The sequence below is a fragment of the Heptranchias perlo genome, chromosome 6 (assembly GCF_035084215.1).
Source record: "Heptranchias perlo isolate sHepPer1 chromosome 6, sHepPer1.hap1, whole genome shotgun sequence".
NCBI classification, from domain to species: domain Eukaryota; kingdom Metazoa; phylum Chordata; class Chondrichthyes; order Hexanchiformes; family Hexanchidae; genus Heptranchias; species Heptranchias perlo.
In genome coordinates, this window is record NC_090330.1 from 3041466 (window position 1) to 3064895 (window position 23430).

At 49.6% G+C, this 23430-nt stretch overlaps 1 protein-coding gene across 2 annotated transcripts in view; it reads left to right on the forward strand.

The window, feature by feature from the left end:
• The first annotated feature begins 254 nt into the window (after positions 1-254).
• Positions 255-23430, forward strand: part of LOC137322682 (cGMP-dependent 3',5'-cyclic phosphodiesterase) — a 275396-nt gene continuing 252220 nt past the window's right edge. Inside the window, exon 1 of one of the 2 annotated variants that reach the window (XM_067985615.1) lies at positions 255-471. In XM_067985615.1, the coding sequence (XP_067841716.1) occupies positions 361-471 (111 nt within the window). In that variant the 5' untranslated portion in view covers positions 255-360. Of the gene's footprint in view, positions 472-3327; positions 3461-23430 lie in introns of those variants that run through there. The other variant, XM_067985616.1, reaches the window with a different exon arrangement.

Consider the following 23430-nt stretch of genomic DNA (forward strand, 5'->3'; position numbering starts at 1 on the left):
GAGAGCCAGAGGCTGATTGCTGCTTCACCCCCGCAACCCCGACCTCCGTCCAATCGCTGGGGTTGGGTGGGGGGAGAGCAGGTGTGGCCCGAACCCTCCCTCCTTTCCCCACCCCCCTCCTCCTCCTCCTCCTCCTCCCCCTTTACCCTTTTTAATATGTACGATGCATCTTGCGGGGACACACTGAAACAGTGGGTGTGTGTTTGTGTGTGTGTGTGTGTATGTGTGTGTGTGTGTGTGTGTGTGTGTGCGTGCGTGTGTGCGAGAGCGGGCGTGTTGTGTTGTGATGTGTTGCACAGAGAGGAGAAGGGAACAAGAGCGCAAGGGAGAAAGATAAACAACGAGAGGTGGGGAGAAAGTATGGTTTTGATACTGCACCACATACTCATTGCACTGTTTCAATCTTTCAGGCGAGGACAGCAGGTCATTGTAAAACCCGAGATCAAGCCTTCTCATTCTGTAGCTGTCCAGGTAAGCAGAATATGGCTGGTTTCCTATATTTTGTTTCGAGGGGAGGTTGAGGAAGGAGATATGTTCTGTGCGTGTGTGTGAGAGAGTTGTGTGACAGAACGAGGGAGCGAGGGAGCGAGAAGGGAGGGAGAGAGAGAGAGAGAAGGGAGAGGGCGCGAAGCAGACAAGAGACGTAACTGGTAAATTGAGACGATATTGGTGAGCCCTTCTTCGCTGGTTTGCCCCTTTCTTTCCCCCCCCAAACCCCCGGCCTGGGGCGATGACAGAGGAGATGAAAAGGGGTTGTGGGGGGGGGGAGGTTGCACTACTTTGGAGATTCTGCTTTGCCTTCCGTGCCGAGTTAACCCATTGGTGGCCAGAGGTGCGAGTCCGGAATCTGTCAGACTTGTCTCGGGTTCAGCGAGTGCCTTCCTCGCTCCCCGGCCACCCGCCCCCCCCCACTCTCTCCCCGGCCCCCCAGTGCTTTTATCGTCTCCCCGCTCCGTGTCAGACGTGCGCGGGCTCCTACCCCTCCCTCCCCTCCCCCTCCCCCACTCCGTCGGAAGGGGAGTCCGTTCCACATCAGGGCTGAGAGCAAATTCTCATCCCTCCGCTCGCCCACCCTGTTTCTCGCCCGACGCGAGGGAGACGCCCCGAGGGGCGGTGGGGGGGGGGGGGTCCAGCTCGGGAGGGTGCTGTCCCTCGTTTTAATATTAACGGTGCCAGGGAGAAGGAGTGGCCCCTCGACTCGGCTCCCGCCCAGCCCGCCCGGTGTTTAATCAATTGAAATCAATCCGATCAAACGAGAACAATTTGTGTCAGTGCAGCTGCCATTTAAAGGGAACATTTTGATCGCAATTCTCAGACGTGACGATTCAGAGTTTCCCCGTCCAAGGCCCGTCTGTTTACAGGCGCACGCGCGCTGCGTTAGGACCAGTTTGGCGTGCGGGGAACGAGCGAATGATTTGTGCTTTCAATCAGCGGCTTGGTCCTGGGATCTGATTTGTTAAAAAAAGACCCTCAAAATGGCGGCAATCCATTTTTCTCCCCTCCCACTTCCCCTCCACCCCGCCTCATGCTTAGGCTACAGCGTGTGGGGGTGAGTTTGGGGGGGGGCGGTGTCACGTCCCCCGACCCAAGTGGCCATTCATCCAGTCCAGGCAGTCCGTGTCGGTAGGCAATTTGACCATGGGGTGCATCACAGCCCGGTCCGACCCTGCCCTCGCCCGGCTTCCGCGCACACACTCACACACACGCTCGCATGCGCTCGCTAGCAGGGTGGGCTGGATCCCGGTGAGGAGCAGGAGCTCTGTCTGATTTACGTGCCCGGAACTGAACGCAGTCTCCAGATGGGGTCTGACGTCCTCGTAACCAAAGCCTCTCCACTCGCTATCGCGCGGATCCGAAACCGCCCCAATTTGGCCAAGCTGTTACATTGCCTTCCAAGCGTGACCCACACTCGCCACCCCCTCCCCCACCCTCGTTCCCCCCCCCCCCCCCCCCCCCGGCCCCTCCTCGCTCCACCTCGTGTCCCCCCCCCCCCACCCAGGAAGGATGTGGCCCCTCTGCGTCAGGTGATGTGGAGGGCGGGATACGGCCGCGGGTCGGAGGAGGAGTCGCAGTCGGCCTTAAGGCGCGTGCGTCTGCAGTGCAATTCGCGATCGGGCACCAACTCAGAGCTCGGCGCCCTGAGGGGCTCTTGCTTCATACGGGCAAGGCGGGAGAATGACACGGGGAGACGGGACGTTGGAACGGGGTTGGGGGGGTGGGAACATCCCATCCCATTCCCTCCCATCCTGTCCCACCCCCACCCCTCCCCTTCCCGCCCGCTCCCCTCCCGCCCACTTCCGACCAGACTCTCCCTTCCCCTCCCCCTCCCGCCCGCTCCCCTCCCGCCCCCTTCCGACCCTCCCCTCCCTTCCCCTCCGGCCCACTCCCCACCCGCCCCCTTCCAACCGGACCTTCCCCTCCCCTTCCTCCTATCCCATTCCCTCCCCTCCCCTCCCCTCCCACCCTCTTCCCTTCCCTCCCATCCCACCCCATCCCCTCCTGTCCTCTCCCGTCTAGTCCCCTCCCCTCCCGACCAGCTCTGCCCCGTCCCCTCAGCTGCCTGACTGGCGGGTCGTGCGGGCACGCCACTCGAGGTAAAGAACTCGTGGAAAAAAAAATGCATGAAAAGTGAGGAGCGAGGGCAAATTATGTTTGGCCAAAATTGGTCAGCATTGAAGAAAGATTGGGAAGGGAGGTTAAGTGGGACTAACCTGGTGGAGTTTTAAAAATGTTTTTGGATGACACTGAACTGGTCGGGCAGGGGAATTTACAGACTTGGATTTTCAGAAAGCTTTTCACAAGGTCCTGTTTTTCCAGGGTAATTAATGGCTGAGGCCTGGAGCAATGGGGGAGACCAAAACCGGGGGCCATAAATATAAGATAGTCACTAATAAATCCAATAGGGAATTCAAGAGAAACTTCTTTACCCAGAGAGTGGTGAGAATGTGGAACTCGCTCCCACAAGGAGCAGTTGAGGCGAATAGTGTAGATACATTTAAGGGGAAGCTCGATAAACACATGAGGGAGAAAGAATAGAAGGATATGCTGATAGGGTGAGATGAAGAGGGGAGGGAAGAGGCTCGAGTGGAGCATAAACACCAGCATAGACCCGTTGGGCCGAATGGCCTGTTTATGTGCTGTAATATTCTATGTAATAAAATCAGGGGTAAAAGGAGGGGCCACAAATGGGAGCTTCATAATCTGGATGGAGGTACCTGAGGGTCAGTCGAGGGACTGGTTGACTGCTGGGAATGCCAAAGCACAACATTTACCTTTTAGCTAACTGGGCCAAGAAGTGGGGGCTTCAGTTTAATGTAACCAGGAGAATAATTTATCTGGCAACAAGAAATCGACGGACGGAGTTTGTGCTGAATGGAGGAGAGGTTTACAGCGTGCTGATCGGGAGAGAGATCTGGGCGTAGGATAAATAAAGGCCAAACAAGATCAGCACTCACCTTCGGTAAGTAAAGCAAATGAGACGGAGGATTGCATTAACAGTGAATGGAGTATGAATGGATACAGGTCACAGTGTCGCTGTGTATGGTATAACTCACAGCTGTTTGGCACGTGAGGGGCTATTTGCTATGAACTGTGCAGAGTCTCTGTTTATTCAGGGTAAGGGTCACTCACTGTGTAACTGTACGGAGTCAATGTTTATTCAGGGTGAGGGTCACTCACTGTGTAACTGTACGGAGTCAATGTTTATTCAGGGTGAGGGTCACTCACTGTGTAACTGTACGGAGTCAATGTTTATTCAGGGTGAGGGTCACTCACTGTGTAACTGTACAGAGTCCCTGTTTATTCAGGGTGAGGGTCACTCACTGTGTAACTGTACGGAGTCAATGTTTATTCAGGGTGAGGGTCACTCACTGTGTAACTGTACGGAGTCACTGTTTATTCAGGGTGAGGGTCACTCATTGTGTAACTGTACAGAGTCCCTGTTTATTCAGGGTGAGGGTCACTCACTGTGTAACTGTACAGAGTCACTGTTTATTCAGGGTGAGGGTCACTCACTGTGTAACTGTACAGAGTCACTGTTTATTCAGGGTGAGGGTCACTCACTGTGTAACTGTACAGAGTCCCTGTTTATTCAGGGTGAGGGTCACTCACTGTGTAACTGTACGGAGTCAATGTTTATTCAGGGTGAGGGTCACTCACTGTGTAACTGTACGGAGTCACTGTTTATTCAGGGTGAGGGTCACTCATTGTGTAACTGTACGGAGTCACTGTTTATTCAGGGTGAGGGTCACTCACTGTGTAACTGTACAGAGTCACTGTTTATTCAGGGTGAGGGTCACTCACTGTGTAACTGTATAGAGTCACTGTTTATTCAGGGTGAGGGTCACTCACTGTGTAACTGTACAGAGTCACTGTTTATTCAGGGTAAGGGTCACTCACTGTGTAACTGTACAGAGTCCCTGTTTATTCAGGGTAAGGGTCACTCACTGTGTAACTGTACGGAGTCAATGTTTATTCAGGGTGAGGGTCACTCACTGTGTAACTGTACAGAGTCCCTGTTTATTCAGGGTGAGGGTCACTCACTGTGTAACTGTACAGAGTCACTGTTTATTTAGGGTAAGGGTCACTCACTGTGTAACTGTACAGAGTCCCTGTTTATTCAGCGTGAGGGTCACTCACTGTAACTGTACAGAGTCTCTGTTTATTCAGGGTGAGGGTCATTCACTGTGTAACTGTACAGAGTCCCTGTTTATTCAGGGTGAGGGTCACTCACTGTAACTGTACAGAGTCACTGTTTATTCAGGGTGAGGGTCACTCACTGTGTAACTGTACAGAGTCGCTGTTTATTCAGGGTGAGGGTCACTCACTGTGTAACTGTACAGAGTCCCTGTTTATTCAGGGTGAGGGTCACTCACTGTGTAACTGTACAGAGTCGCTGTTTATTCAGGGTAAGGGTCACTCACTGTGTAACTGTACAGAGTCACTGTTTATTCAGGGTGAGGGTCACTCACTGTGTAACTGTACAGAGTCGCTGTTTATTCAGGGTGAGGGTCACTCACTGTGTAACTGTACAGAGTCCCTGTTTATTCAGGGTGAGGGTCACTCACTGTGTAACTGTACAGAGTCACTTTATTCAGGGTAAGGGTCACTCATTGTGTAACTGTACAGAGTCACTTTATTCAGGGTGAGGGTCACTCACTGTGTAACTGTACAGAGTCACTGTTTATTCAGGGTGAGGGTCACTCACTGTGTAACTGTACAGAGTCCCTGTTTATTCAGGGTGAGGGTCACTCACTGTGTAACTGTACAGAGTCGCTGTTTATTCAGGGTGAGGGTCACTCACTGTGTAACTGTACAGAGTCGCTGTTTATTCAGGGTGAGGGTCACTCACTGTGTAACTGTACAGAGTCGCTGTTTATTCAGGGTAAGGGTCACTCACTGTGTAACTGTACAGAGTCCCTGTTTATTCAGGGTGAGGGTCACTCACTGTGTAACTGTACAGAGTCGCTGTTTATTCAGGGTGAGGGTCACTCACTGTGTAACTGTATAGAGTCACTGTTTATTCAGGGTGAGGGTCACTCACTGTGTAACTGTACAGAGTCACTGTTTATTCAGGGTAAGGGTCACTCACTGTGTAACTGTACAGAGTCCCTGTTTATTCAGGGTGAGGGTCACTCACTGTGTAAGTGTACAGAGTCGCTGTTTATTCAGGGTGAGGGTCACTCACTGTGTAACTGTACAGAGTCGCTGTTTATTCAGGGTGAGGGTCACTCACTGTGTAACGGTACAGAGTCCCTGTTTATTCAGGGTGAGGGTCACTCACTGTGTAACTGTACAGAGTCCCTGTTTATTCAGGGTGAGGGTCACTCACTGTGTAACTGTACAGAGTCACTGTTTATTCAGGGTGAGGGTCACTCACTGTAACTGTACAGAGTCCCTGTTTATTCAGGGTGAGGGTCACTCACTGTGTAACTGTACAGAGTCCCTGTTTATTCAGGGTGAGGGTCACTCACTGTGTAACTGTACAGAGTCCCTGTTTATTCAGGGTGAGGGTCACTCACTGTGTAACTGTACAGAGTCACTGTTTATTCAGGGTGAGGGTCACTCACTGTGTAACTGTACAGAGTCACTGTTTATTCAGGGTGAGGGTCACTCACTGTGTAACTGTACAGAGTCACTGTTTATTCAGGGTGAGGGTCACTCACTGTGTAACTGTACAGAGTCGCTGTTTATTCAGGGTGAGGGTCACTCACTGTGTAACTGTACAGAGTCCCTGTTTATTCAGGGTGAGGGTCACTCACTGTGTAACTGTACAGAGTCACTGTTTATTCAGGGTGAGGGTCACTCACTGTGTAACTGTACAGAGTCGCTGTTTATTCAGGGTGAGGGTCACTCACTGTGTAACTGTACAGAGTCTCTGTTTATTCAGGGTGAGGGTCACTCATTGTGTAACTGTACAGAGTCCCTGTTTATTCAGGGTGAGGGTCACTCACTGTGTAACTGTACAGAGTCCCTGTTTATTCAGGGTGAGGGTCACTCACTGTGTAACTGTACAGAGTCACTGTTTATTCAGGGTGAGGGTCACTCACTGTGTAACTGTACAGAGTCCCTGTTTATTCAGGGTGAGGGTCACTCACTGTGTAACTGTACAGAGTCACTGTTTATTCAGGGTGAGGGTCACTCACTGTGTAACTGTACAGAGTCACTGTTTATTCAGGGTGAGGGTCACTCACTGTGTAACTTTACAGAGTCACTTTATTCAGGGTGAGGGTCACTCACTGTGTAACTGTACAGAGTCCCTGTTTATTCAGGGTGAGGGTCACTCACTGTGTAACTGTACAGAGTCAATGTTTATTCAGGGTGAGGGTCACTCACTGTGTAACTGTACAGAGTCCCTGTTTATTCAGGGTGAGGGTCACTCACTGTGTAACTGTACGGAGTCACTTTATTCAGGGTAAGGGTCACTCACTGTGTAACTGTACAGAGTCACTTTATTCAGGGTGAGGGTCACTCACTGTGTAACTGTACAGAGTCCCTGTTTATTCAGGGTGAGGGTCACTCACTGTGTAACTGTACAGAGTCGCTGTTTATTCAGGGTGAGGGTCACTCACTGTGTAACTGTACAGAGTCCCTGTTTATTCAGGGTGAGGGTCACTCACTGTGTAACTGTACAGAGTCCCTGTTTATTCAGGGTGAGGGTCACTCACTGTGTAACTGTACAGAGTCACTGTTTATTCAGGGTGAGGGTCACTCACTGTGTAACTGTACAGAGTCCCTGTTTATTCAGGGTGAGGGTCACTCACTGTGTAACTGTACAGAGTCACTTTATTCAGGGTGAGGGTCACTCACTGTGTAACTGTACAGAGTCCCTGTTTATTCAGGGTGAGGGTCACTCACTGTAACTGTACAGAGTCACTTTATTCAGGGTGAGGGTCACTCACTGTGTAACTGTACAGAGTCCCTGTTTATTCAGGGTGAGGGTCACTCACTGTGTAACTGTACGGAGTCACTGTTTATTCAGGGTGAGGGTCACTCACTGTGTAACTGTACAGAGTCACTTTATTCAGGGTGAGGGTCACTCACTGTGTAACTGTACAGAGTCCCTGTTTATTCAGGGTGAGGGTCACTCACTGTGTAACTGTACGGAGTCACTGTTTATTCAGGGTGAGGGTCACTCACTGTGTAACTGTACAGAGTCGCTGTTTATTCAGGGTGAGGGTCACTCACTGTGTAACTGTACAGAGTCACTGTTTATTCAGGGTGAGGGTCACTCACTGTGTAACTGTACAGAGTCCCTGTTTATTCAGGGTGAGGGTCACTCACTGTGTAACTGTACAGAGTCCCTGTTTATTCAGCAGAGTAAAGGTTAACAGAGGATTGAATGCTTTATTATAAATTCAGTACACATCCACTGTCACATCATCTGCTCAGAAATTGTCCTTGAAATTTGGGCTGGCGATGAATTGGTAGATTGCCAGTAAATTAGGAGTGGAATAAAAACCCAAAGCATTTTGTTTTGAAGTGATTTTTGCAAGAATGTTTATTCTCTGGTCTTTTTACAGATTCCAGTTGATTTGCTGCTCTTTATATTACAGTTATCCATTATCCTCCTGAATAAATAAAACTCACGCTGTGACCCATGGTTTATATTTTATTTTATTCCTCCAGTTTTCCTCTCACTGGACATGTGCGCCCACCTTTCATTGCAGCCAATGGAGCACTTTTTGAAGTGTGGTCACTGTTGTAATGTAGGAAACGCAGCAGCCAATTTGTGCACAGCAAGATCCCACAAACAGTAACGTGGTAATGACCAGATAATCTGTTTTTTTAGTGTTGTTGGTTGAGGGATAAATATCGGCCCCAGGACACCGGGGAGAACTCCCCTCTGCTCTTCTTCGAAATAGTGGCCGTGGGATCTTTTACATCCACGTCAGAGGGCAGACGGGGAGGGTGTGGGGGCCGCGGTTTAACGTCTCATCTGAAAGACGGCACCCCTGACAGTGCAGCACTCCCTCGGTACAGCACCGGGAGTGTCAGCCTGGATTCTGTGCTCAAGTCTCTGGAGTGTGGACTCAAACCCACGACCTTCTGACTCAGAGGTGAGAGTTTTACCCACCGAGCCATGGCTGGCAGCTCGATTGTCCTGGAGTCTCCAGGGATTAAAGATTAATCGCTGCTGCGAGCAACCCGGGAAAATAAATCATAGAAGGGTGTTAAAAAAAAAAATAGTGTATTTTTTTTTGTTCCCTTTCTCTTTGAACACTTCCGTTGTAAAAAATATCGGCAATAGGAAAAAGAAAGGCAGTTTGACTGACGGTCAGGAATCATCCAATCGGGTAACGAAGAGTCTGTTCACTCTCCAATCGGCCGCGGGGAGGCGTGGCCCGGCCATGATGGACGGTTCGGGCGACCAATGGCGGCGGGGGGGGGTCATGCGGTGATTGCGTCCAATCAGAGTTGGGGGGGACCCGGCGGCCAGCAGATTGGGGCGGGACCCTCCGACGGGCCCCCCCCCTGCGCACCTCGCCGTTGTACCCAGGGACGGTGCGGGCGAGGCGCGGTCACGCTCGACAAACGCTGGGCACAAGTCTAGGTGCGGCGGAGGTTATCTGAGGAGGACGGGGCCCCGGTGACGGGTGCTGACATCCAGTCGGCCTGTGACTGGGGCGGGGCACGTCACTCGCAAAGTCACAACCGCACCAGTGTTGCAGCAGTCCTGGGTCACTGACTGTGTCCCAACTGCCGATCGCTCAGCTCCTCTTAATCCGCTGCCTGGTGCAGTAACTCCCACTTAAACCAATCCGAAACATACGCATTACTGCACACAGTTCTGGTCACCACATTACAGGAAGGACGTGACTGCACCAGAGAGGGTGCAGAGGAGATTTACGAGGGTGTTGCCAGGACTGGAGAATTTTAGCCATGAGGAAAGTTTGGATAGGCTGGGGTTGTTTTCCTTGGAACAGAGGAGGCTGAGGGGAGATTTAATTGAGGTGTATAAAATTATGAGGGGCCTAGATAGGGTGGATAGGGAGGGTCTATTTCCCTTAGCGGAGGGGTCAATAACCAGGGGGCATAGATTTAAAGTGATTGGTAGAAGGATTAGAGGGGAGCTGAGGAAAATATTTTTCACCCAGAGGGTGGTGGGGGTCTGGAACTCACTGCCTGAGAGGGTGGTAGAGGCAGAAACCCTCAACTCATTTAAAAATTACCTGGATGTGCACCTGAACTTCGTAATCTACAGCTGGAAAGTGGGATTAGGCTGGGTGGCTCTTTTTCAGCCGGCACAGACACGATGGGCCGAATGGCCTCCTTCTGTGCAGTAAATTTCTATGATTCTATGACTAGTGGGTCAGGAATTCTAAAAGAATCCTGATGGTGAGAGTCCCTCATTTAAAGGGGTCCCTGATGGTGAGAGTCCCTCATTAAAAGGGGTCCCTGATGGTGAGAGTCCCTCATTAAAAGGGGTCCCTGATGGTGAGAGTCCCTCATTAAAAGGGGTCCCTGATGGTGAGAGTCCCTCATTAAAAGGGGTCCCTGATGGTGAGAGTTCCTCATTAAAAGGGGTCCCTGATGGTGAGAGTCCCTCATTAAAAGGGGTCCCTGATGGTGAGAGTCCCTCATTAAAAGGGGTCCCTGATGGTGAGAGTCCCTCATTAAAAGGGGTCCCTGATGGTGAGAGTCCCTCATTAAAAGGGGTCCCTGATGGTGAGAGTCCCTCATTAAAAGGGGTCCCTGATGGTGAGAGTCCCTCATTAAAAGGGGTCCCTGATGGTGAGACTCTCTCATTAAAAGGGGTCCCTGATGGTGAGACACCCTCATTAAAAGGGGTCCCTGATGGTGAGACACCCTCATTAAAAGGGGTCCCTGATGGTGAGACTCTCTCATTAAAAGGGGTCCCTGATGGTGAGAGTCCCACATTAAAAGGGGTCCCTGATGGTGAGAGTCCCACATTAAAAGGGGTCCCTGATGGTGAGACACCCTCATTAAAAGGGGTCCCTGATGGTGAGACACCCTCATTAAAAGGGGTCCCTGATGGTGAGAGTCCCTCATTAAAATGGGCCCTGATGGGTTGAATCTGTGTTCAGCTCCTGCATTTAATTTTACCCAGAGCCCTTAATACTAGAATAATCTGTATGATATGAAGGAGTGTTCCCTTTTACCCACTCTGTGTTGTGCAGATCCTGATTTAGACCGTTGACAACAGATACTAATATCTGGGCCCATTGCCAGTCACTGAATCCAGATGCAGAGTTTAAAGGCATCAGGGAATGTCCATTGAGCTGGATTCACCAGAATGATATCGGGGCTAAAAGGCTTAAATTACGAGGGCAGGTTGCACAGACCAGGCTTGTATTCCCTGGAGTATAGAAGATTAAGGGGTGATCTCATCAAGGTGTTTAAGATGATTGAAGGAGTTGAAAGGGTCGATAGAGAGAAACTATTTCCTCTGGTGGGGGGAGTCCAGAACAAGGGGGCAGAACCTTAAAATTAGAGCCAGGCCGTTCAGGGGTGATGTCAGGAAGCACTTCTTCACACAAAGGGGAGTGGAAATCTGGAACTCTCTCCCCCAAAAAAGCTGTTGAGGCTGGGGGGTCAATTGAAAAATTCAAAACTGAGATTGATCGATTTTTGTTGGGTGAGGGTTATTAAGGGTTATGGAACCAAGGCGGCTGGATGGAATTAAGATACAGATCAGCCATGATCTAATTGAATGGCAGAACAGGCTCGAGGGGCTGAATGGCCCCCTTATGTTCCCATGGGTTCTTCACTTCTCCAGTCAGACGCTAATTCACTCTGTCAGCTTTTCAGAGTGCGTTCCATGAGCATAAATCTGATTCTCACAGTCTCCACCCTCTGGGCAAGATTAGGATTCATCCGTCAGCCGTGGCTCAGTGGGCAGCACCTCGTGCCTCTGAATTAGAAGGTCGTCGGGTTCAAGTCGCCCGCCAGGGGCTTGAGCACATAATCCAGGCCGACGCTCCCATTGCAGTACCGAGGGAGCGTTGTGCTGCCTCTCTCTCAGATGAGATGTTAAAGTGAGGCCCTGTCTGCCCTCTCGGATAGAAGATCCCGTGGCACGATTTGAAGTAAGAGCGAGGGGAGTTCAACCAAGGGTCCTGGCCTAATATTCATCCCTCAGCCACATTGCTGTTTGTGGGATCTTGCTGTGCGCAAATTGGCTGCGACATTACAACATTGACCACACTTCAAAAAGTACTTCATTGGCTGTAAAGCGATTTGGGATGTCATGAAAGGCATGATATAAATACAAGCTTTTCTTTCTTTTACCCCCCTGCTCGTTTTACCCGACCCCCCCCGTTTTACTTTCCAGTGAAGTTGGTTTCCCATCGAGCGGGTTGGTTTTGAATAATTACCCCCTACGGCCTCTGTGTTGTTTCTTTGATTGTTTGACTCCTGGGTCAGTGTTAAACTGTGTGAGTGTCAGTGTTCACATCAAACCCCCGTCCCTGCTACTTTCACAGAGCTGTGAACTCATTTATTCAACTTTTGTTTAGATGGGTTAATTCAGAGGAATTCCGTTTCATTTTCTGCACAAAGGGATGAGTGCGGTATATTTGGACTTTCAAAAAAGCATTTGGTAAAGTTCCATATAAGCGTCTTGTTGCAAAGATTAGAGCCTATTGTATGAAATAGTGGAGACATAGATTGAAAGTAGACAGTGGATATTTATCGATTGACAGAATAGCGCCCATGATGTGAGCTAGGGCCTGACGTTGGAGACTCCCTCCCCCTCCCTCTCTCTCCCTCTTCCTCGCTCTCTTTTCTCTCTCTCTCTCCCACTCTCTCGTTCTCTCACCCTCCCTCCCTCCCTTTCTCTCTCCCGCTCGCTCGTTCTCTTTCCCCCTTTCTCTGCGTGCAATAATTTCAACGCGGGCACACAGGGAGTAATATCAAAATTTACTGATTCCAGGCTGTGGGAAACTGTGAGAAAGATCACAGGTGGATGTGGGCAAGTTATAGACAAGTGAAGGAGAAGAGCAGACTGATGACAAACGCAGTTAAACAAAGGTGCACTGAATTGGTAGATTTGGGGGGTGGGGGCGAGATAGAACACAGAATGGAATTATAACCTAAATGGATAAGAAAAAGGAGCAGGAGTAGGCCATTCGGCCCCTCGAGCCTGTTCCGCCATTCAATAAGATCATATGTAAGGAATCTTACAACACCAGGCTATAGTCCAACCGTTTTATTTGAAAATCACAAGCTTTCGGAGGCTTTCTCCTTCGTCAGGTGAGTGTGATCATGGCTAATCTTCTACCTCAACTCCACTTTCCTGCCCGATCCCCATATCCCCTGATTCCCCTAGAGTCCAAAAATCTATTGATCTCAGTCTTGAATATACTCAATGGCTGAACATCCACAGTCCTCTGGGGTGGAGAATTCCAAAGATTCACAACCCTCTGAGTGAAGAAATTCCTCCTCATCTCAGTCCTAAATGGCCGATCCCTTATCCTGAGACTGTGTCCCCTGGTTCTAGACTCTCCAGCCAGGGGAAACAACCTCTCAGCATCTACCCTGTCGAGCCCCCTCAGAATATGGGCCCAGTTTACACAATCTCTCCTCACAGGACAACCCTCTCATCCCAGGAATTAATCTAGTGAACCTTTGTCGCTGCAGTCCGTGTGGTGACGGTTCTCCCACAGTGCTGTTAGGAAGGGAGTTTCAGGATTTTGACCCAGCGACAATGAAGGAACGGCGATATATTTCCAAGTCGGGATGGTGTGTGACTTGGAGGGGATCGTGCAGGTGGTGTTGTTCCCATGTGCCTGCTGCCCTTGTCCTTCTAGGTGGTAGAGGTCGCGGGTTTGGGAGGTGCTGTCGAAGAAGCCTTGGCGAGTTGCTGCAGTGCATCCTGTGGATGGTACACACTGCAGCCATAGTGCGCCGGTGGTGAAGGGAGTGAATGTTTAGGTTTAACTTCCTGCAACAATATTTCAACGCATTCATCCTCAAAGGTGGGCCCAATTGCTACCAGATGGGACAGTGTAGAGGGAGCTTTACTCTGTATCTAACCCATGCTGTACCTGCCCTGGGAGTGTTTGATGGGACAGTGTAGAGGGAGCTTTACTCTGTATCTAACCGTGTACCTGCCCTGGGAGTGTTTGATGGGACAGTGTGGAGGGAGCTTTACTCTGTATCTAACCCGTGCTGTACCTGCCCTGGGAGTGTTTGATGGGACAGTGTAGAGGGAGCTTTACTCTGTATCTAACCCGTGCTGTACCTGCCCTGGGAGTGTTTGATGGGACAGTGTAGAGAGAGCTTTACTCTGTATCTAACCCGTGCTGTACCTGCCCTGGGAGTGTTTGATGGGACAGTGTAGAGGGAGCTTTACTCTGTATCTAACCCGTGCTGTACCTGCCCTGGGAGTGTTTGATGGGACAGTGTAGAGGGAGCTTTACTCTGTATCTAACCCGTGCTGTACCTGCCCTGGGAGTGTTTGATGGGACAGTGTAGAGGGAGCTTTACTCTGTATCTAACCGTGTACCTGCCCTGGGAGTGTTTGATGGGACAGTGTAGAGGGAGCTTTACTCTGTATCTAACCCGTGCTGTACCTGCCCTGGGAGTGTTTGATGGGACAGTGTAGAGGGAGCTTTACTCTGTATCTAACCCGTGCTGTACCTGCCCTGGGAGTGTTTGATGGGACAGTGTAGAGAGAGCTTTACTCTGTATCTAACCCGTGCTGTACCTGCCCTGGGAGTGTTTGATGGGACAGTGTAGAGGGAGCTTTACTCTGTATCTAACCCGTGCTGTACCTGCCCTGGGAGTGTTTGATGGGACAGTGTAGAGGGAGCTTTACTCTGTATCTAACCCGTGCTGTACCTGCCCTGGGAGTGTTTGATGGGACAGTGTAGAGGGAGCTTTACTCTGTATCTAACCCGTGCTGTACCTGTCCTGGGAGTGTTTGATGGGACAGTGTAGAGGGAGCTTTACTCTGTATCTAACCCATGCTGTACCTGTCCTGGGAGTGTTTGATGGGACAGTGTAGAGGGAGCTTTATTCTGTATGTAACCCTGTACCTGCCCTGGGAGTGTTTGATGGGACAGTGTAGAGGGAGCTTTACTCTGTATCTAACCCTGTACCTGCCCTGGGAGTGTTTGATGGGACAGTGTAGAGGGAGCTTTACTCTGTATCTAACCCGTGCTGTACCTGCCCTGGGAGTGTTTGATGTGACCTTTCTCTGACATTTTGCATGAGCAAAGAGAAAAAATCAGCAAATGGGCTGAGATTGAATGTGTTCCATCGTCACAACATATCTGCCGGCTGAATCCTGTCGAATTGCTGGTGCTCGGTCTCATGGCTGTGTGCTGGGAGGTGTGGGATGAGTATTGTCCCTTGGACAAGGTCCCCATTGTTAACTGCTGGTAACAAGTATAATATTTACATGTCTAAATGACAGGAAACAAAACATGCAATTAGGATACAAGAACAAACAGTGGTCGCTAGATCAAAATTGCCTCTGCCAACAAGTTGAGATAAGGACTCAGGGCCGTTCACCTGCATCAGAATGCCAGCAAGGTGCAGTTGATTTATTTCCCATGTTTACTAGCAGATCTCCTGTGGGGTTGCTCATTGTGGTTAGATAACATGCATTAATCACCTACCTCTCACTCCATCTCCCAAATCATCTACCTCACTCCACCTCCTCTATATCCTCTCTCTCACTCCGTCTCCTCTAAATCATCTACCTCACTCCGTCTCCTCTATATCCTCTCTCTCACTCCGTCTCCCAAATCATCTACCTCACTCCGCCTCCTCTAAATCCTCCCTCTCACTCCGTCTCCTCTAAATCCTCCCTCTCACTCCGTCTCCTCTAAATCCTCCCTCTCACTCCGACTCCTCTAAATCCTCCCTCTCACTCCGCCTCCTCTAAATCCTCCCTCTCACTCCGTCTCCTCTAAATCCTCCCTCTCACTCCGCCTCCTCTAAATCCTCCCTCTCACTCCGCCTCCTCTAAATCCTCCCTCTCACTCCGCCTCCTCTAAATCCTCCCTCTCACTCCGCCTCCTCTAAATCCTCCCTCTCACTCCGCCTCCTCTAAATCCTCCCTCTCACTCCGCCTCCTCTAAATCCTCCCTCTCACTCCGCCTCCTCTAAATCCTCCCTCTCACTCCGCCTCCTCTAAATCCTCCCCCTCACTCCGCCTCCTCTAAATCCTCCCCCTCACTCCGTCTCCTCTAAATCCTCCCTCTCACTCCGTCTCCTCTAAATCCTCCCTCTCACTCCGTCTCCTCTAAATGCTCCCTCTCACTCCGTCTCCTCTAAATCCTCCCTCTCACTCCGTCTCCTCTAAATCCTCCCTCTCACTCTGTCTCCTCTAAATCCTCCCCCTCACTCCGCCTCCCTCAAAAGGGACTCTTGCCCTTGAGTACAATAACAAGCTTTGCTAAACCTTTATAAAACACTGGTTAGGCCTCAGCTGGAGTATTGTGTCCAATTCTGGGCACCGCACTTTAGGAAGGATGTCAAGGCCTTGGAGAGGGTGCAGAGGAGATTTACTGGAATGGTACCAGGGATGAGGGACTTCAGTTATGTGGAGAGACGGGAGAAGCTGGGATTGTTCTCCTTAGAGCAGAGAAGGTTAAGGGGAGATTTAATAGAGGTGTTCAAAATCATGAGGGGTTTTGACAGAGTAAATAAGGAGAATCTGTTTCCACTGGCAGGAGGGTCGGTAACCAGAGGACACAGATTTAAGGTAATTTTTTTACGCAGCGAGTTGTTCTGATCTGGAACGCGCTGCCTGAAAGGGCGGTGGAAGCAGATTCAATAAGAACTTTCAAACAGGGAATCGGATAAATTCGGACAAAAGGAAACATTTGCAGGGCTATGGGGAAAGAGCAGGGGAGTGGGACTAATTGGACAGCTCTTTCAAAGAGCCAGCACAGGCACGATGGGCCGAATGGCCTCCTCCTGTGCTGTATGATTCTATTAGAATACCAAGCATTTGAAGTGATGTGGAGGCTGATTATCCAAACAAAAAAAGCCAATGAGAGCAGTCATTGCACAGTCAGAAGGGTTAAGTGATCTCCAGCGACAAGCTGTGTAATTATTATGGGGTGGTTGGGCTTGAGAGTTCTCGTTGGAAATGGCTGCAGCGACTGTGTCTCTCAGCCTCTCTCTCTCTCCAGCGCAGTCTATGGTGCTCAGTAATTAATAGCCTTCTCCTCCAGATGCTAGTTGGAATGAATACATTTCAGATAATACATGGCTTACAACAAGCCGCTCGGCCGTAATTCAATCGGATGCCTCCCATAGTGAGCACAGCCCGTGCTGGCACAGTCTGTGTTGTTTATCAATAACGGGGGAAAGAGCGGGGGTGGGAGTAATTGGATAGCTCCTTCAAAGGGCCGGCACAGACAAGGGGGGCCGAATGGCCTGCTCCTGTGCTCTACGATTCTAACATCAGGAGCGCATGCTTAAAACGCGCATGAATTATATTTGTTACTCACGGTGGTGTAGTGGTTCTGTTACTTGGACTAATAATCCAGCTCATGAACTTGAGTTCGAATCCCACCATTGGTGGTTTGAGAATCTAAATTCAGTTTAATCAAGAAAAAAAATCTGCAAATAAAAAGCTGGTCTCAGTAAAAGCGACCATGAGGCTGTCGGATTGTCGTAATAAAACACAAGGGGGAGGAAACCTGCCGACCTTACCCAGTCTGGGCCTACACGTGACTCCAGTCCCCACACCTACATGGCTGACTCTCGTTGTATCAAGGGGGCAGCTAAGGATGGGCAATAAATGCCGGCCTCGCCAGCGACGCCCACACCTCCGGCAATGAATAATTTTTTTTAAATTATAAACGTGGTGAGTGTAAATTTTTTTTAACCTGCTCTGCTGATGGTGCGTCATTGGCCCAGATCTTGCCGGGGTGGGGGGCACCTCACGATGTGCACCGTTGGTTGGACTGTCTCCCGCAACCTTCAGCTCAAAAATATTTTTGCGGCCTTACTTGCCGGAAGTGCGAGCTGGTAACGGCGCAGTGAGGGCTTAAGGGGCATCTGGGACCTCAGTGAACGACGGGACCAACAATCCATCTCCTTAACCCATGAGATTAAAGGGTTAATAAGGCTGTAAAAAAAGGCAAACCATGCACTAGGTTCACTTCTAGAAGGATAGAATTGAAAAGCAAATAAGTTATGTTAAACTCGTATTGAACCCTGGCTAGACCGCACTTGGAGTAACTGTGCACAGTCCTGGTCTCCGTGTTATAGAAAGGATATAGAGGGGCACTGGAGAGGGTGCAAGAAAAGATTCACAAGGATGATACCAGAACTGAGAGGATATCTTCATCAGGAAAGGCTGAACAGGCTGGGGCTCTTTTCTCTAGAAAAGAGAAGGCTGAGGGGTGACCTGATAGAGGTCTTTGAGATTATGAAAGGGTTTGATAGGGTAGACGTGGAGAAGATGTTTCCACTTGTGGGGGAGACCAGGCCGAGGGGGCCATAAATATCAGATAGTCACCAATAAATTCAATCGGGAATTCAGGAGAAACTTCTTTACCCAGAGAGTGGTGAGAATGTGGAACTCACTCCCACAAGGAGTAGTTGAGGTGAATAGTGTAGATACATTTAAGGGGAAGCTAAATAAACACATGAGGGAGAAAGGAATAGAAGGATATGCTGATAGGGTGAGATGAAGTAGGGAGGGAGGAGGCTCAAGTGGAGCATAAACACCAGCCTGGACCAGTTGGGCCGAATGGCCTGTTTCTGTGCAGTAATTTTGATGTAACTCGATGAAGATTGAGAAAGAAACCGGAGGGACTGAGGAGGAAATAGGGTGAAATTGGATTAAGAGAAAGAGAAAAAAGAGACAGAAAGGAAAGAAAAATTTGACATTTTTAAAATCTCCAACAGTTCACAACCTGAAGGAATGAGACTCCGCACTTATAACTGTGTCCTTTCTGGGTCAGAGAGGTTGATTTGAGGCCATTAACAATTATCACATCGTTAAAAGGGTACTTTACACCGTTAATTACTAGGCTTAATTTTCTGCGGTGTGATTAATGGGCGATTAATGTGCAATTGCAGCAACTTCCTGAAACTCACGGGGAGGTTGAGGGCGAGATGCTGTTTTTTGCGACGGTAACGGTGGCGATTCGCACCTCACGGGGTACCTCTTCCTCGCCACAATTTGCCGGCCGATTTGCCCGCTAATGGGGGCGTGCGTCACTCGGGCGCAGTTAATTTTTTCAGCAAATCCTGGGCCTATCTTTAACGTCGCAAAGGGAATTGAGAGGGAATGATTGCTCCCTAGAGTCGGGGAGCCCAAAACAAGGGCCACCAAAGTACGGAACACGCTGCCCTAGCAAGTTAATCGAGGTGTTTGGAAAGGGAGATGGATACTTGGGAAATGAGAGTATTGAAGGAATTTGGAGAAAGGGCGGGGAATTAGGATGGAAGGAGCAGGGCGGCCATGGCTACCAAAATGGCGGAGCGATGGACTGAATGCTTCCTACGTTCCTTACTCATTGGGGGAAATTTTCTACCTTTGAACTCTGCTGAACTGTGCGACGACCCTCCCCCCTCCCCCAGCTGTCCCGTCGGTGGCGGAATCTTTAGCCATTTCCCCCCCCCGCCCCCCAACATTCTGGAACTCTTCCCCCAAAATCCCTCCAGCTCGCTTGGTCCCTCCTCACCTGCAAGAGCCTCCTTAAACCTACCTCTCGGACTGCGCCTCCCCGTAATTCGCTCCTACGCTTCCTTGGGTGCGATGCTGATCTGTGACACACCTTCGGAATGCTTTCGCTACGTTAAACGTACGATTATGGCGGTGGGGGTGGGGGGCGGGGAGGTTCACAAATTGAAATGTTTGTAAATCGTGTGGGGATCAAAGGTGAAAAATGTCAGCGCTGGGAAACTGGAACTCTTGGATAAAGGTCAAAGTACAGACTTTGGCCACCTGCCCTAATATCTCCTTACGTGGCTCAGTGTCAAATCCTGTGAAGATCCTTGGGATGTTTTACCACATGAAAGGCGCTATATGAATGCAAGTAGTTGTTGTTGAAATGCACAATGCTCAGAGCTCTTAGCGATTGGGGAGTTAAGCTTACTGATCAAAGAAGTCAATATTTAATCACATCAATTTGGCTTTTCCGAGGAACAGGATGTGAATGTGTGTGTACACAGTAACAGGTGCTGCCCTTCCTTCCCGATCCCCTTGTATGGCTGGGTGGGACAGGCTCACAGGGAATGTTACTACCTGAGGGAGGGTCTGTGTGATAGACCACACACATCACCAGTGATGGCCATTGGGGTTGTGCAGATTGATCCCAACGGGAGCACGGGTGCAAGCGAGACATGGAGCTACTGCAAGTGAAACTGAGGCCAGAGGCTCGCTGAAAGATTGGGAACCGAATGGCAAGCAAGTGTGAAAGGGCCTTCAGTCCTGCATCGCTCAGCCGTGGACCAGTGGGTAGCACTCTCACCTCTGAGTCAGATCGGTCGTGAGTTCAAGCCGCACTCCCGAGACTTGAGCGCGTAGTCTAGGCCGACGCTCCCAGCGCAGTACTGAGGGAGCGCTGCACTGTCAGAGGTGCCGTCTTTCGGATGAGACATTAACCCGAGGCCCCGTCTGCCCTCTCAGGTGAACGTAAAAGATCCCACCGCCACTATTTCAACAGACGAGCAAGGGAGGTGTCCTGGGGTCGATATTTATCCCTCAACCAACATCACTTTTAAAAAAAAAGATTATCTGGTCATTTGTCACATTGCTGTTTGTGGGATCTTGCTGTGTGTTAATTGGCTGCCGCGTTTCCTACATTACAACAGTGACTACACATCAAAAAGCACTTCATTGGCTGTAGGGTGCTTTGGGACGTCCTGAGGTTGTGAAAGGCGCTATATAAATGCAAGTCTGTCTTTTTTACTTTTCGAACTCCTGGAATCGCCCCTGACAACAGCAACGCACTTGCAATTATTTAGCGCTGTTAATGCAGCAAGACATCTCACGGTGCCTTACACCAGGGAGGAGAACGGCCACCAAGCAGGAACTAAAAGAAAAATTCGGAGAGGTGACCAAAGTTAAGGTCACTCTTCTCTGACCCCCCCCCCCTCTCCGGAGTGTCCTTTTGAATGTAGGGAATCCAATCCTGCAGCCAGTGTTCCAAATGTTCCACCAGCAGTGAACACGAGTTAAGCTCCGGTGAATAAGGCCCTTCAGGCCATTTGACCTCACCTTTCCGGAATACCATGTCTTTCAAATATAGCAACGGTGAAGATACTTCAAGGAAATTAATCGCTCTGTAAATGCAAGGCCATTTTTCGCCAACAGTCTTCCCATTATTATAATAACAATGACAAACTTGCATTTAAATTGCGCCTTTACGGTTTTAGTCTCCTTACCTAAGGAAGGATATATTTGCCTCAGAGAGGGTACAGTGAAGGTTCATCAGATTGAATCAAGGGATATGGGAATCAGACAGGAAAATGGAGTTGAGGTCGAAGATCAGCTATTTTCTGAATGAATGGCGGAGCAGGCTCGAGGGGCCGTACGGCCTATTCCTGGTCCTATTTTCTTATGTTGTTATGATTCCTGGGATGAGAGGGTTGTCCTATGAGGAGAGGTTGAGTAGAATGGGCCTGTACTCTCTGGAGTTTAGAAGAATGAGAGGTGATCTCATTGAAACGTATAAAATTCTTAGAGGGCTTGACAGGGTAGATGCTGAGAGGTTGTTTCCCCTGGCTGGAGAGTCTAGAACTAGGGGGCATAGTCTCAGGATAAGGGGTCGGCCATTTAAGACTGAGATGAGAAGGAATTTCTTCACTCAGAGGGTTGTGAATCTTTGGAATTCTCTACCCCAGAGGGCTGTGGATGCTCAGTCATTGAGTATATTCAAGACTGAGATGGATAGATTTTTAGACTGTAGGGGAATCAAGGGATATGGGGATCAGGCGGGAAAGTGGAGTTGAGGTAGATCAGCCATGATCTGATTGAATGGCGGAGCAGGCTCGAGGGGCTGTATGGCCGACTCCTGCTCCTATTTCTAATGTTCTTATGTTCTTTAAGCGAGCAAAATGCCCCAAGGAACATAATCAGCAAAAATTTGACATCGAGCTACATAAGGAGATATTAGGACAGGTGACCAAAAGCTTGGTCAAAGCGGTAGGTTTTAAGGAGCGTCTTAAAGGAGGAGAGAGAGGCGGAGAGGTTTCGGGGGGTAATTCCAGAGCTTAGGGCCCAGGCAGCTGAAGGCACGGCCGCCAATGGTGGACCGAAGGAAGTGGGAGATGCGCAAGAGGCCAGAATTGGAGGAGCGCTGAGATCTCGGAGGGTCGTTTTGGTGGGAAAGAAATGTGTATTTATACTCGAAGCTTTATGATAATTGTGTTTGAGGATTTCCAGAATTAGAATGTTATTGCAGAGGAGATAAGGTTTTGCTTTTGTTGGGAGCTGATTTGTGTCACACTGCAGAACGCAGAGGTTTTATGTTCCAGGGAGCTGGAATGGCGTATCTGCCAACTGTCGAAATGGAATCATGTACAAAACAGGCAAATAACCGCCTTAAAAAAAACAACAAGGAACTGGTTTCAGGTGTATGCCAGATTCAAAAAAATAGAAATCAGCACTTCCTTTTTAAAAGAATTCTTTTTTTGAGAAACGCAGTGTTGAGGGTGAAGAGGCTTTGGAGAGAAGGTGAGAGACGCTGGGATGCAGTGATTGGATTAAGGCCAAGATTGGGTTTTTTAAAAGCCAATAGCTAGACGGAGGAAGGGAAAACTAAAGGAAGTTGGACTTCCAACAGCTTTGAAGTCCTGGAAAGCGATTGGGTTAGTGTCATGAGCATAGAAAGTTCTGGCCAATATTTAACCCTCAACCAACATCACTTAAAATCAGATTAACTGGTCATTTATCACATTGCTGTTTGTGGGATCTTGCTGTGCACAAATTGGCTGCCACGTTTCCTACATTACAACGGTGCCTGCACTTCAAGAAGTACTTCATCGGCTGTAAAGTGCCTTTGCCACGTTCCGAGGCCATGAAAGGCGCTATATAAATGCAAGTTCTTTCTTTTCTTTGCAGTGAGTCTCGATGTAGGGAGAGTGAGGATGCAGAGAGTGGGAAGAGGGAGGGGAACAAGAGAGGAGAGTTCAGAGGGGCAATGGGCTTAAATTAAAAAGGCTATCGGAATGTTGGCCTTTATCTCCAAGGGGCTGGTATACAAGGGGGTGGAAGTTATGTTACAGTCATACAAAGCTCTGGTCAGACCCCCATCCGGAGACTGCGTTCAGTTCTGGGCACCGCACCTCCAGAAGGATATATTGGCCTCGGAGGGGGCGCAGCGCAGATTCACCAGAATGATACCGGGGCGAAAAGGGTTAACTAATCAGGACAGGTTGCATGGACTCGGCCTATATTCCCTTGTACAAGTCCTCGGTCAGGCCTCAGTAGGGATACAGTGGCCGATTTTGGTCTCCTCACACGGTGGCTGATATTGAGGCTTGGGAAAAGGTGCAGAGGAGTGCTGCTCGGTTAATTCCCAGTTTGAAGCATCTTAGTTAAAAGAGCTGGGCCTCGACAAGTGGAAACATTCTCACTACGTCCACCCCATCAAACCCCTTCATAATTTTAAAGACCTCTATCAGGTCACTCCCTCAGTCTTCTCTTTTCTCGAGAAAAGAGCCCCAGCCTGTTCAGCCTTTCCTGTTAGTTATAACCTCTCAGTTCTGGTATCGTCCTTGTAAATCCTTTTTTTGCACCTTCTCCAGTTTCCCCCTTTTTAAAAGGTGCACTCCTCCCTTTCCGATAATGATTAAACTCTCCCTGCAGCGTGTTTTATTTTTAATTCCACTGATCATGAGGGTGTTTTCGCCCGATCTATCTGCCCGTCCTCAACCACTGCAGCCCATAAGGCCCTGGTCCCAATGCCCCCTGAGGCTAGTCACCAGAAACCACCCAGGAACCAACTTCTCTCTCATCTTCCTCCCCCGGCTTCTGGGACACGCAGC